The sequence below is a fragment of the Gymnoscopelus braueri genome (assembly GCF_963280865.1).
Source record: "Gymnoscopelus braueri genome assembly, chromosome: 14".
NCBI classification, from domain to species: Eukaryota; Metazoa; Chordata; class Actinopteri; order Myctophiformes; family Myctophidae; genus Gymnoscopelus; species Gymnoscopelus braueri.
Window position 1 is genome coordinate 5,009,339 of NC_137619.1, and position 14,829 is coordinate 5,024,167.

General features: G+C 40.3%; 1 protein-coding gene across 1 annotated transcript in view; it reads left to right on the forward strand.

The window, feature by feature from the left end:
• arfgef3 (ARFGEF family member 3) overlaps positions 1-14,829 on the forward strand; it is a 136,989-nt gene that overhangs the window by 5,361 nt on the left and 116,799 nt on the right. The window contains exons 2-3 of the mRNA XM_080448949.1: positions 798-852; positions 2,145-2,226. Coding sequence (XP_080305075.1) covers positions 798-852; positions 2,145-2,226 — 137 coding nt within the window. The remainder of the gene's footprint in view (positions 1-797; positions 853-2,144; positions 2,227-14,829) is intronic.

Here is a 14,829-nt window from a genome sequence, read left to right on the forward strand (position 1 = left end):
CGCGCCATGTACGCTTACATTGACTTTATAAGGTTTTTTAAAAAAGCGTATTATTCGCACGAAAAAATCGCCCCGGTGTGTAAGGACCTTAAGAGTTGTTAAAAAAGAACGCACCAAGTACAGTGCAAGTAATACGTGTAAAGCTGAAGTGATATTGATCAATTCCAAATATTATCAAAATATCCGGTGGCACCCCTGAACTTGCATTATGGCACCCTAGGGTGCCCTGAGGGCACCCACTTTGAGAAACCCTGGTTTACACATGATCTTTTCTATCAATCTGTTGGATTCATGTTAACGTGTATTTTCAGACATTTTGAACCATTTAAACCCGTAAACTTGACCTTCGGCTCTGTACTTGGCCCGCTCTTTTTTTTCTCCCTCCATACCAAATGTCTTGGCTGTGATCTACAAGCTCACACCAACGCGTCGTGAGCTTGTAGATCTGCTACTTTCTGTGAATCCCCCCCCCTCCTCAGAATAGGGATGCCATGGGTTCAAGTGATTCATGTAAAATAAAACGCATCCTATATCACACAAAGATTTGGCGGCCCCCCTGTAGTAACTTTGAGGACCCCCTAGGGGTCCTGGACCCCCTGTTGGCATGGACGGCACACACACACACACACACACACACACACACACACACACACACACACACACACACACACACACACACACACACACACACACACACACACACACACACACACACACACACACACACACACACACACACTAGAATTAGCACGCAATGTTTTACAGAATGTGTTTTTTTTTATTCCATTATTTAACAGAAACTCTGGCGCCCCCTAGTGGATCATCATGCCAGCTGTCTGCTGCTCAGCTCCGGTAAGATAAAACACTGTCAGGCAGCTATCGCCATATTTTGTGTCATTTTAGATTTCTTTGGCTATTCAAAAATAGCAGATCTACAAGCTCGTAGCGCGGCACCGAGTGCTACCTTTGAAAAATCGCGAAAATGTGTGCAAATCTTTAAATGTTTTTAAAGCGAAAATTTGTAAAACATTTTGTTCCACAAGCAAAGATTTGAGTTACAAATGTTCGCTTTAAAAAAAAAAATATATATATTCAACGATTTGCACAAATCTTCACGATTTTTCAAAAATAGCAGATCTACAAGCTCGTAGCGCGGCACTCGGTGCCGCGCTACGAGCTTGTAGATCTGCTATTTTTGAATAGCCAAAGAAATCTAAAAACGACAGAGATGCTTCCCTTGAATGGGTTAATGTCCTACTTCATCATACATCATGTCAAGCTAAAGCAGTGACAATAGCTTGTTGATCTGCTATTTTTTATTATTATTATTTGTGACTTAATACAAGACACAGCTCTTTACACATTATGAAAGTACAGAACGTAAGCTTTCATATGATGTATCGTTCATTGAAATTGGATCATATTTGATACATTTGATGAAGATAGATGATGGCCATTTGAAACCCTCTATGTTTCTTCTTCTTCAATATAACACATTAATGACCATAAACACCCCCTGTGTTTCTTCTTCTTCTTCAATATAACACATTAATGAACATAAACACCCCCTATGTTTCTTCTTCTTCTTCAATATAACACATTAATGAACATAAACACCCCCCTATGTTTCTTCTTCTTCTTCTTCAATATAACACATTAATGAACATAAACACCCCCCATGTTTCTTCTTCTTCAATATAACACATTAATGAACATAAACACCCCCCATGTTTCTTCTTCTTCAATATAACACATTAATGAACATAAACACCCCCTATGTTTCTTCTTCTTCAATATAACACATTAATGACCATAAACACCCCCTATGTTTCTTCTTCTTCAATATAACACATTAATGACCATAAACACCCCCTATGTTTCTTCTTCTTCAATATAACACATTAATGAACATAAACACCCCCTATGTTTCTTCTTCTTCAATATAACACATTAATGAACATAAACACCCCCTATGTTTCTTCTTTTTCTACTTCAAATCAAATCAAATCAAACCCTGTACATATTTGTTTTGAAAAGTTCTTCATGAATGTATTTGTTAAAAGTTATTTTGTGTGTGTGCGTGCGCGCGTGTGTGTGTGTGTGTGTGTGTGTGTGTGTGTGTGTGTGTGTGTGTGTGTGTGCAGTGAGCGCTGTCTACTACCTCTCCAGATGGCCCTGGAGTCTAAAAACGCCAAACTAGGACAGACGGCCTTGATGGGGATGCAGGTACAGAATGTCTCATTCAGAGAGTCTATAATGTCTTTCTGAAGTGTCCCCCCCCCCCACACACACACACGCACGCACGCACGCACGCACGCACGCACGCACGCACGCACGCACGCACGCACGCACGCACGCACGCACGCACACACACACACTGAAGTTTCCCCACAGCCCTCCTCCTCTGAGACACACAGTAGAAATACAATTGCACCATTTTAGCATGAGTGAGGACCAACTAGACGCGTCGCAATTCAGGGCAATTGCAGAGTGTGGTTGCGCCGACGCGATTCGCGGGTCGGTGCCGCCGGGACCCGAGTAATACGCTGGGAGGAATACCGTCGGAGGCTGCGGCAATTACATTGTCACATCACTCCTGAGATCACTTGCTTTTCATTTTGAGAGGATTGATCCCCCAAAAATCAAGTTTTTGCATAAAACGGTTACGTTTTGGGCATTTGTGGCGCCCTCTATGGGTCAAAGTGGAAATTATTTTGGGGATTCGTTGAGTAAACCACCCTCGACATGTGATTCAAATTTGGGATTGACCGGACGTTTCGTTCGTGATTTGTAGCATTTTTGGTAAAACGGGCCCCTCCCACTAACTTTGGAAGCCATTTACGGACGAACGGTAAGGACTATCAAAATGCCGTTTGGATATGTTTATCGCATGGGCCCAGAGATCATGTGTACCGATTTTTGTTAAATTTGGACAAAATATATGGGAGGAGGAGCTAAAAGTGTGTTTTGAAGAAAATTCAAAATGGCGGAAAATCTATCCTGACGCAAATGGGCGTGGCCTATATGGGGAGATGCGTCATGACCCAAGGAATCTAGGGGGAAAGACATTTTGATTTTACGACCTACGGTTCAAGAGTTATAGGCCAAAACGTAAAGGGGGCTGTTATAGCGCCACCATGTGGCCGATTAGTGTAATTATTATATCAATAATTTCGGACTAAATTAGGAACCTCCCCTCCAAATCAGGTAACTCTAGCTCTTACGGTTTCTGAGAAAAAAATACTTGAATTTGAGTTTTTGCACTTTTCCATTAAAGTGGATGGGGAAATTTAATGCACTAATAAATCAATATCAATAAAACTATGCAACCAATCTCTTAGCCTTATACAAGCACACGATTCCCGGTGAGGCCGGTCATTTTGACATATGGCACTAAATTGGGAAAAATAAACTGTGGGAGGAGAGACGATCTAAACTATTGTTTATCTACAATAATAATAACTAGAATATTCGCAATTCTGGGAAATTGCAAAGTGTGGTTGCGCCGACGCGAGTCGCGGGTCGCGGCCGCCGGGAACGAGGGATACGCCAGGAGGAATACCGGTGGAGGCCACCCGATGTGCGATTAGAATTTTGTGCCGATCGGATCCCACGTTCGTTATACGTGCCGTTTTGATTTTAGGAAATAGGCTAAAGAAATAGGCCCCTCATTCCTAAAAATGTAACGGGCCATGATGTAACGAGATCACTTGTATTTCATTTTGAGAGGAAAGTGGAAATGCTTTTGGGGATTTGTTGAGTAATCCACCCTTGACATGTGATTAAAATTTGGGTTTGACTAGACCTTTTGTTAGTGATCTTTGGCATTTTTTGTCAAATAGGCCCCTCCCACTAACTTTGGAAGCCTATTACAGACGAACGATATGGAGTTCCGCTTAGGTAGGTTTATCGCATGGGTCTATAGATCATGTGTACCGATTTTTGTGAGATTTGGACAAAATCTGTAGGAGAAGCTGCAAAAAGTGTGTTTTGAAGAAAATTGAAAATGGCCACCATGAGGCTGACTGGTGTAATTATTTTTTCATAATTAGTGCACTGGACTATGAACCTCCCCTCCGAGTATTGTAATAGAGCATCGCAGTTCCCGCCCACTTCTTGGTTTTTCCTGGTGCAGGAAGGAAAAACTCAATGCATTTTTCCCATTGACATTTCCAAAAATATTTATATCAATTAATTTAAGCCTAGAATCAAGCCAATAAAACATGACCATCATCATGACCATAAAACGTTTTTTTCTGTGATTTTTTATTATTTTATATTTAATTATATGATATACTATATTTAATAAATACCCTTTTTTTGCCGTTTTCAAAAAAAAAATAATCACAGAATCAAACGTTTTATGGTCATGATGATGGTCATGTTTTATTGGCTTGATTCTAGGCTTAAATTAATTGATATAAATATTTTTGGAAATGTCAATGGGAAAAATGCATTGAGTATTTTGCGGTGGAACCCGGAAGGGGCGGGAACTGCGATGCTCTATAGTACATCAGATTAATACTCTGTATGGGCCACTCTTATGGAAAAAGGCACTGGCCACTCAAAAATCCAAGATGCAACCATTTTTTCAACATGGCCACCACCTTAGCGGAGCAGATAGTGATATAATCTTTCAGGTTGTGATACAAGGATGACATTTTACATAAATACTCTGTAAGGGCCACTCTTACGGAAAAAGGCACTGGCCTCTCAAAATTCCAACATAAAAGTAGATCAAAGATCAAAGTAGCTTCTATACCACCACCTTCATCCAGCCTTCCTGGGTCCAGGATCATTGGCATTTGATTGATCTCATGAAAGAGTGGAACATTGGTGGCAAGCATGATGTAGGCATCATGTTGAGGAACATGATGGGTTGGAGGTGATACTAGGGCATCATTATTTTTGTCTTTCTGAAAAAGACAACATTTCTTCCAATCAATTTTGCCTGTTGACTAACATTGGATTTGCGTTTGGGTTGATTGATTTCTGATTATATTAAAAGTATAGCCCCAACTTAATCAAAGTGATACCGCACATTCAGGTATGGGATAGAACTAGGTTTGAGTGACCTACACCTAACCCGATCATTCATCCAGTGCCTTTTAAGTCCTGTGTAATCTGTACACCTTCCGGGTAAGTATACATGAACAAGTCATGAATAGCCCCGCTTACCCTTGGCTCGGCTCTCCCATGCTGGCACACCCTGTCAATTCAGGCACGGCTATCTAACTACATTTACTATTACTAGCTAATTGATCGGGCTGTTAGACAGCATTTGTGACACTGATAAGCTACACTATTACTACAGTATTAATAAAACTAGATCAGCTGACATTGAACCCCATGCTGAGTTACACAGCAGTGATGTCACCATTGTGCCCTGTTTGTGCAATGTGGACATTCACTCTATAACTCATTCACTCTATTATAATAAGCTTTCCTCCACCTACTAAATTGTGCTCTGACAAGAAAACTAATATGTCTATTGGAATCTGCAACCCCAAAAACACATAGACACAAAAACTGTATTTCTATGTTTTAAAGATCACATCATCGCAACTAGTTTTCCAGCCGCCATCTTACACGCCATCTTTGAGTTAGAAAAGATGTGATAGCATTGCACCAGTGGTAGCTATATGTGTGCTGTCTTGTATTATAACACTACCAGAAAATGAGACGGGTCAATAGCCTATACGAAAATAATATTATTGACTGGTTTGGGATAGACTAGAGTGAATGCTTTTTTTAATTATTGTTTTATTGATTGAATACTTTATTAACCTTTTGCAAATAGTACAGTGGTACAGTGGGTTAGTGATTTTGCCATGTGAACAATTGGTGGTGAAAAGCTGCTGCAAATATGTAATGGTAAAATAAATGCTATTATTACTTACACACCTACATTAAATTTGATGTATTGAATTTCATAATACATTTCCTTATGCAATACTATCACAGCACTAGGGGTACGTGTATACCTTTCCAAAAATCACCATGAGAATTATTCCCCCCTACCGGTGGTGGCCAAATTTGGGGTCCTGGCTTAAATGAACTGGGGCTGGAACCTGCTGCATAATCGATTCTTAATATTTACTCAAGAATGAATGAATGAGTTAGCAATTTTGCCAGCCATAGAGGTGAAAAAAGCACCTGCTGCAAAGGTGATATTCATGTACAGTATGTAACCCATTCAAACCGGGAAAGCATCAGTGTCATTTTAGACTTTATATTTATAGCAACATGTTTTTTCAAAGAACTGTTAGGATTTAGAAGGCATTTAGAATTCATTACTTACACACTTACATTAGGCTATATTTAGTTTATTGAATTTCATAATTTCATTAGAATCTATGTAATCATGGTATTGCATCTTTAGGTTATTTACAGAGGAACCTTTGTGTAACATCTTGAAAACAGAAGTACATCTTGTGTAATGTATCGTCACTATGTTGTCACTGCCAGTAATAGAGAACATATATAGTCTGAGCTATGCCCACCGTTTTTCAAAAAGAGAGGGTCAATAATAAGAGAGAATTGTCAGTTTGAAGTAGAATGCTTCGGTTCTATGTACAGGTATAGGCTAAATTTGAAAAGTGTGTTTTGGCTTGGGGTTATGAATGGATTAATAACACACAGAAAGCTACCACCACTGCAATATTATTTTCTAGCACGAGGGGTGTATACCTTCCCAAAAATCACTATGAGAATTATTCCCCCTAGATGGTAAATTTGGGGTCCTAGCTTACGGACTACATGAACTGAGGGTGGAACCTGCATGATATTCGATTTGTCCCACTTACTGTAGGTAAAAAAATGAATGAATTAGCGATTCTGCAAGACATAGAGGTGCTTCGCATGTAAACAACTGTTGTGGAAAAAGCACCTGCTGCAAAGGTGATATTCATGTATGGTAAAGTAAAAAGTTATCCCATGCATTACACACAAAACATTTCGTTTATTTAATTTCATTATTCATAATTCATAATTTCCTTAGAATAATGTAGGCTAAATATGGTGTTAAATCTTTAGGTTATTTACAGTGGAAACCTTTGTGTAAGCCAGTCCACTCCAATGATTCGCAAACACAATTGTGCAACTGCAATACTTGCAACAACTTGCAACCATTTCCCCAAAGGCACAGGCCTGCTACCGGTCAGTCCAAACCGCTGAAATGTCTTGCGACTGGTTGCAAGTTGCGACTAGTTGCATTGGTGTGAATTTGCCTCAACATCTTTCATGAAAACAAAAATACACCTTGAGTAATGTATAGTCAATATATATATATTTCTAGAGTTGCTAATTTTAACAACTTTTCTGAAAAACATATTGTCTGAGCTATGCCCACCATTTTCCAAAGAGAGAGGGTCAATAATGAGATAAAACAATCAGTTTGAAGTGGAATGCCTCATTCTGTTCTCTCTATAATTTTTAAAAGTGTGTTTTGGCATGGGGTTATGAATGGATGGAGTGATAGAGAACATATATAGTCTGAGCTATGCCCACCGTTTTTCAAAAAGAGAGGGTCAATAATAAGAGAGAATCGTCAGTTTGAAGTAGAATGCTTCGGTTCTATGTACAGGTATAGGCTAAATTTGAAAAGCGTGTTTTGGCATGGGGTTATGAATGGATTGATAACACACAGAAAGCTACCACCGCTGCAATATTCACATCTTTTCTAGCACGAGGGCCGGGGTGTATACCTTCCCAAAAATCACTATGAGAATTATTCCCCCTAGATGGTAAATTTGGGGTCCTAGCTTATGGACTACATGAACTGACTGTAGGTAAAAAAATGAATGAATTAGCGATTCTGCAAGACATAGAGGTGCTTCGCATGTAAACAACTGTTGTGGAAAAAGCACCTGCTGAAAAGGTGATATTCATGTATGTAATGGTAAAGTAAAATGTTATCCCATGCATTACACACACAACATTTTGTTTATTGAATTTCATAATTCATAATCTCCTTAGAATAATGTAGGCTAAATATGGTGTTAAATCTTTAGGTTATTTACAGTGGAAACCTTTGTGTAAGCCAGTCCACTCCAAGGATTCGCAACACAATTGTGCAACTGCAATACTTGCAACAACTTGCAAACATTTCCCCAAAGGCACAGGCCTGCTACCGGTCAGTCCAAACCGCTGAAATGTCTTGCAACTGGTTGCAAGTTGCGACTAGTTGCATTGGTGTGAATTTGCCTCAACATCTTTCATGAAAACAGAAATACACCTTGAGTAATGTATAGTCAATATATATATATTTCTAGAGTTGCTAATTTTAACAACTTTTCTGAAAAACATATTGTCTGAGCTATGCCCACCATTTTCCAAAGAGAGAGGGTCAATAATGAGATAAAACAATCAGTTTGAAGTGGAATGCCTCATTCTGTTCTCTCTATAAATTTTAAAAGTGTGTTTTGGCATGGGGTTATGAATAGATGGAGTGATAACACAGAAAGCTACCACCGCTGCAATGCTATCACATATTTTCTAGAACTAGGGGTGTATACCTTCCCAAAAATCACTATGAGAATGATTCCCCCCAGATGGTAAATGTGGGGTCCTAGCTTACGGACTACATGAACTGAGGGTGGAACCTACATGATATTCGATTTGTCCCACTTACTGTAGGTAAGAAAATGAATGAATTAGCGATTCTGCAAGACATAGAGGTGCTTCGCACGTAAACAACTGTTGTGGAAAAAGCACCTGCTGCAAAGGTGATATTCATGTATGTAATGGTAAAGTAAAAAGTTACCCCATGCATTACACACACAACATTTTGTTTATTGAATGTCATAATTGATATTTTCTTTAGAATCATGTAGGCCAAACATGGTATTAAATCTTTAGGTTATTTACAGTGGAAACCTTTGTGTAAGCCAGTCCACTCCAATGATTTGCAACACAATTGTGCAACTGCAATACTTGCAACAACTTGCAACCATTTCCCCAAAGGCACAGGCCTGCAACCGGACAGTTGAAACCGCTGAAATGTCTTGCAACTGGTTGCAAGTTGCGACAAGTTGCATTGGTGTGAATTTGCCTCAACATCTTTCATGAAAACAGAAATACACCTTGAGTAATATATAGTCAATATATATATATTTCTAGAGTTGCTAATTTTAACAACTTTTCTGAAAAACATATTGTCTGAGCTATGCCCACCATTTTCCAAAGAGAGAGGGTCAATAATGAGATAAAACAATCAGTTTGAAGTGGAATGCCTCATTCGGTTCTCTCTATAATTTTTAAAAGTGTGTTTTGGCATGGGGTTATGAATGGATAGAGTGATAACACAGAAAGCTACCACCGCTGCAATGCTATCATATATTCTCTAGCACTAGGGGTGTATACCTTCCCAAAAATCACTATGAGAATTATTCCCCCCAGATGGTACCTGGTACCCATGGCCCACATTTTTTGTCTTGTTTTGGCTCACAGACTATAATAGTCATGACAAAAACTACACTACACTGTACTATGTGTGTATGTAAGCTGAAATAGGACAATATTGGTACAACTCCTGGAAGCTATCTTGAAAAATGTGGCCATGTTGATTTTTTTGAGTGGCCAGTGCCCTTTTTCACACGAGTGGAGTAATTTTGCCAAATTTCATCCTTGTATCACAACCTGAAAGATTATATCAGTATCTGCTCCGCTAAGGTGGGGGCCATCTTGAAAAAACGGTCGCCATCTTGGATTTTTGAGTGGCCAGCGCCCTTTTCCACCAGAGTGGCCCTTATAAAGTATTTGTGCCAAATGTCATGCTTGTATCACAAAGTGAACGATTATGTTATTAATCTGCACTATAACTGTAGCCCTTATGATTTCCAAGAAATAAATACTTGAATGGGAGTATTTGCATTTTCCCATTATAAGTCAATGGGGATTAATTCATTCACTAATACATTAACTCATTGAGTGCCAATGACGTCGCAGACGTCACGTTTTTCATAAGCCCAGAGTGCCAATGACGTCTGAGACGTCATGAAAAAAAAAAAAAAAAAAAAAAACTCAAAAAAAACCTTTTTTTTTTTTTTTTTTTTTTTTTTGAAAAAAAAGGTTCAGAACCCAAGATATGATGATTTGAAGATTTGCTGCTCCATTCACTTCTTGTTTAACTTTTTACTGAAAAAGGCTGTATCTCGGCTCCAAAGCACTTTTTTTTTACAATGTATTTTTGGCCTTGGCACAGGGGTGATATAGCCAGAAATATTTTTGGCACTGAATGAGTTAATATCAATTACACTGTACAACCTATCTCTTAGCAAAATACAAGCGCACGATTCCCGATGAAGACGGTCATTTTGACATATGACTCGAGTGTGTGCTGCCAAAACTGTGGAAGGAGTAGGGGGGCAAAGTTTAACATTGTACAGGAATAATGTTAATACTAGACGCGTCGCAATTCAGGGCAATTGCAAAGTGTGGTTGCGCCGACGCCGGTCGCAGGTTGCCGCCGCCCGGACTTGAGGAATATGCTTGGAGGAATACCATCGGAGGCCGCTTGACGTGCCATTCGAATTTGGTGCTAATTGGATCCTGTGTTCGTGATACATGGCGTTTTGATTTGAAGAAATAGGCCCCTCCCACTAAAATAAATAAGCCCCTCCCACAAATGTAGCGGGCCAATGACATCGTCATGTCACTCCTGAGATCACCTGCTTTTCAATTTGAGAGGAGTGATCCCCCCAAAAATCATGTTTTTGCATCAAACGGTTACGTTTTGCACAGTTGTGGCGCCCCCTATGGGTCAAAGTGGAAATGCTTTTGGAGATTTGTTGAGTAAACCACCCTCAACATGTCATTTAAATTTGGGATCGATTGGACGTTTCGTTCGTGATTTTTGGCATTTTTGGTAAAACGGGCTCCTCCCGCTAACTTTGGAAGCCAATTACGGACGAACGGTAAGGACTATCAAAATGCCGTTTGGATAGATTTATTGCATGGGTCCATAGATGACCTGTACCGATTTGTGTGAGATTTGGACAAAATTTGTAGGAAAAGGAGCAAAAAGTGTGTTTTGAAGAAAATTCAAAATGGCGGAAAATCTATCCAGACGCAAATGGGCGTGGCCTATATGGGGAGATGCGTAGTGACCCAAGGAATCCAGCGGAAAAGACATTTTGATTTTACGACCTACGGTTCAAGAGTTATAGGCCAAAACGTAAAGGACGCTGTTATAGCGCCACCATGTGGCCGATTGGTGTAATTATTTTTTCAATAATTTCGGACTAAATTATGAACCTCCCCTCCAAATGTGGTAACTCTAGCTCTTACGGTTTCTGAGAAAAAAATACTTGAATTTGAGTTTTTTCACTTTTCCATTAAAGCGGATGGGGAAATTTAATGCACTAATAAATCAATATCAATTAAACTATTTAACCAATCTCTTAGCAAAATACAAGCGCACGATTCCAGGTCAAGACGGTCATTTTGAGATATGGCACAACATTGGGGGATAAAAACTGTGGGAGGAGTAGTGGTCTGAAATATTGTTTATCCGGAAGGATAAAGTTCATCAAGTACTATAGTCTGGTTGCCCTGTTAGGGCAACCACACTAACTAGACGCGTCGCAATTATGGGAAATTGCAAAGTGTGGTTGCGCCGTCGCCGGTCGCAGGTTGCCGCCGCCCGGACTTGAGGAATATGCTTGGAGGAATACCGTCGGAGGTCGCGTGACGTGCCATTCGAATTTGGTGCTGATTGGATCCTGTGTTCGTGATACATGGCGTTTTGATTTGAAGAAATAGGCCCCTCCCACTAAAATAAATAAGCCCCTGCCACAAATGTAGCGAGCCAATGACATCGTCATGTCACTCCTGAGATCACCTGCTTTTCAATTTGAGAGGAGTGATCCCCCCAAAAATCATGTTTTTGCATCAAACGGTTACGTTTTGCACAGTTGTGGCGCCCCCTATGGATCAAAGTGGAAATGCTTTTGGGGATTCGTTGAGTAAACCACCCTCGACATGTGATTCAAATTTGGGATCGATTGGACGTTTCGTTCGTGATTTTTGGCATTTTTGGTAAAACGGGCTCCTCCCGCTAACTTTGGAAGCCAATTACGGACGAACGGTAAGGACTATCAAAATGCCGTTTGGATAGGTTTATCGCATGGGTCCATAGATGACCTGTACCGATTTGTGTGAGATTTGGACAACATTTTTAGGAAAAGGAGCAAAAAGTGTGTTTTGAAGAAAATTCAAAATGGCGGAAAATCTATCCAGACGCAAATGGGCGTGGCCTATATGGGGAGATGCGTAGTGACCCAAGGAATCCAGGGAAAAAGACATTTTGATTTTACGACCTACGGTTCAAGAGTTATAGGCCAAAACGTAAAGGGCGCTGTTATAGCGCCACCATGTGGCCGATTAGTGTAATTATTTTTTCAATAATTTTGGACTAAATTATGAACCTCCCCTCTAAATCTGGTTACTCTAGCTCTTACGGTTTCAGAGAAAAAAATACTTGAATTTGAGTTTTTTCACTTTTACATTAAAGCGGATGGGGAAATTTAATGCACTAATAAATCAATATCAATTAAACTATTTAACCAATCTCTTAGCAAAATACAAGCGCACGATTCCAGGTCAAGACGGTCATTTTGACATATGGCACGACATTGGGGGATAAAAACTGCGGGAGGAGATGTGGTCCAAAGTATTGTTTATCTAGAAAGAATAAAGAGTATAGAGTACTATAGTCTGGTTGCCCTGTTAGGGCAACCACACTAACTAGACGGGTCGCAATTCTGGGAAATTGCAAAGTGTGGTTGCGCCCACGCGATTCGCGGGTCGGTGCCGCCGGGACCCGAGTAATACGCTGGGAGGAATACCGTCGGAGGCTGCGGCAATTACATTGTCACGTCACTCCTGAGATCACTTGCTTTTCATTTTGAGAGGATTGATCCCCCAAAAATCATGTTTTTGCATAAAACGGTTACGTTTTGGGCATTTGTGGCGCCCTCTATGGGTCAAAGTGGAAATTATTTTGGGGATTCGTTGAGTAAACCACCCTCGACATGTGATTCAAATTTGGGATTGACCGGACGTTTCGTTCGTGATTTGTAGCATTTTTGGTAAAACGGGCCCCTCCCACTAACTTTGGAAGCCATTTACGGACGAACGGTAAGGACTATCAAAATGCCGTTTGGATATGTTTATCGCATGGACCCAGAGATCATGTGTACCGATTTTTGTTAAATTTGGACAAAATATATGGGAGGAGGAGCTAAAAGTGTGTATTGAAGAAAATTCAAAATGGCGGGAAATCTATCCTGACGCAAATGGGCGTGGCCTATATGGGGAGATGCGTCATGACCCAAGGAATCTAGGGAAAAATAAATTTTGATTTTACGACCTACGGTTCAAGAGTTATAGGCCAAAACGTAAAGGGGGCTGTTATAGCGCCACCATGTGGCCGATTAGTGTAATTATTTTATCAATAATTTCGGACTAAATTAGGAACCTCCCCTCCAAATCTGGTAACTCTAGCTCTTACGGTTTCTGAGAAAAAAATACTTGAATTTGAGTTTTTGCACTTTTCCATTAAAGTGGATGGGGAAATTTAATGCACTAATAAATCAATATCAATAAAACTATGCAACCAATCTCTTAGCCTTATACAAGCACACGATTCCCGGTGAGGCCGGTCATTTTGACATATGGCACTAAATTGGGAAAAAAAAACTGTGGGAGGAGAGACGATCTAAACTATTGTTTATCTCCAGTATGAATAATAATAAAGCCGGAGGATTACTATAGTCTGGTTGCCCTGTTAGGGCAACCACACTAACTAGACGGGTCGCAATTCTGGGAAATTGCAAAGTGTGGTTGCGCCGACGCCGGTCGCAGGTCGCCGCCGCCGGGACTTGAGGAATATGCTTGGAGGAATACCATCGGAGGCCGCGTGACGTGCCATTCGAATTTGGTGCTGATTGGATCCTGTGTTCGTGATACATGGCGTTTTGATTTGAAGAAATAGGCCCCTCCCACTAAAATAAATAAGCCCCTCCCACAAATGTAGCGGGCCAATGACATCGTCATGTCACTCCTGAGATCACCTGCTTTTCAATTTGAGGGGAGTGATCCCCCCAAAAATCATGTTTTTGTATCAAACGGTTACGTTTTGCACAGTTGTGGCGCCCCCTATGGATCAAAGTGGAAATGCTTTATGGGATTTGTTGAGTAAACCACCCTCGACATGTGATTCAAATTTGGGATCGATTGGACGTTTCGTTCGTGATTTTTGGCATTTTTGGTAAAACGGGCCCCTCCCGCTAACTTTGGAAGCCATTTACGGACGAACGGTATGGACTATCAAAATTCTGTTTCGCTCCAGATTATCGCATGGGTCCAGAGATCATGTGTACCGATTTTTGTGAAATTTGGAGAAAATATGTGGGAGGAGGAGCTAAAAGTGTGTTTTGAAGAAAATTCTAAATGGCGGAAAATCTATCCTGACGCAAATGGGCGTGGCCTATATGGGGAGTTGCGTCATGACCCAAGGAATCCAGGGAAAAAGAGATTTTGATTCTACGACCTACGGTTCAAGAGTTATAGGCCAAAACGTAAAGGGGGCTGTTATAGCGCCACCATGTGGCCGATTAGTAGAATTATTTTTTCAATAATTTCGGACTAAATTATGAACCTCCCCTCCAAATCTGGTAACTCTAGCTCTTACGGTTTCTGAGAAAAAAATACTTGAATTTGAGTTTTTGCACTTTTCCATTAAAGCGGATGGGGAAATTTAATGCACTAATAAATCAATATCAATTAAACTATTTAACCAATCTCTTAGCAAAATACAAGCGCACG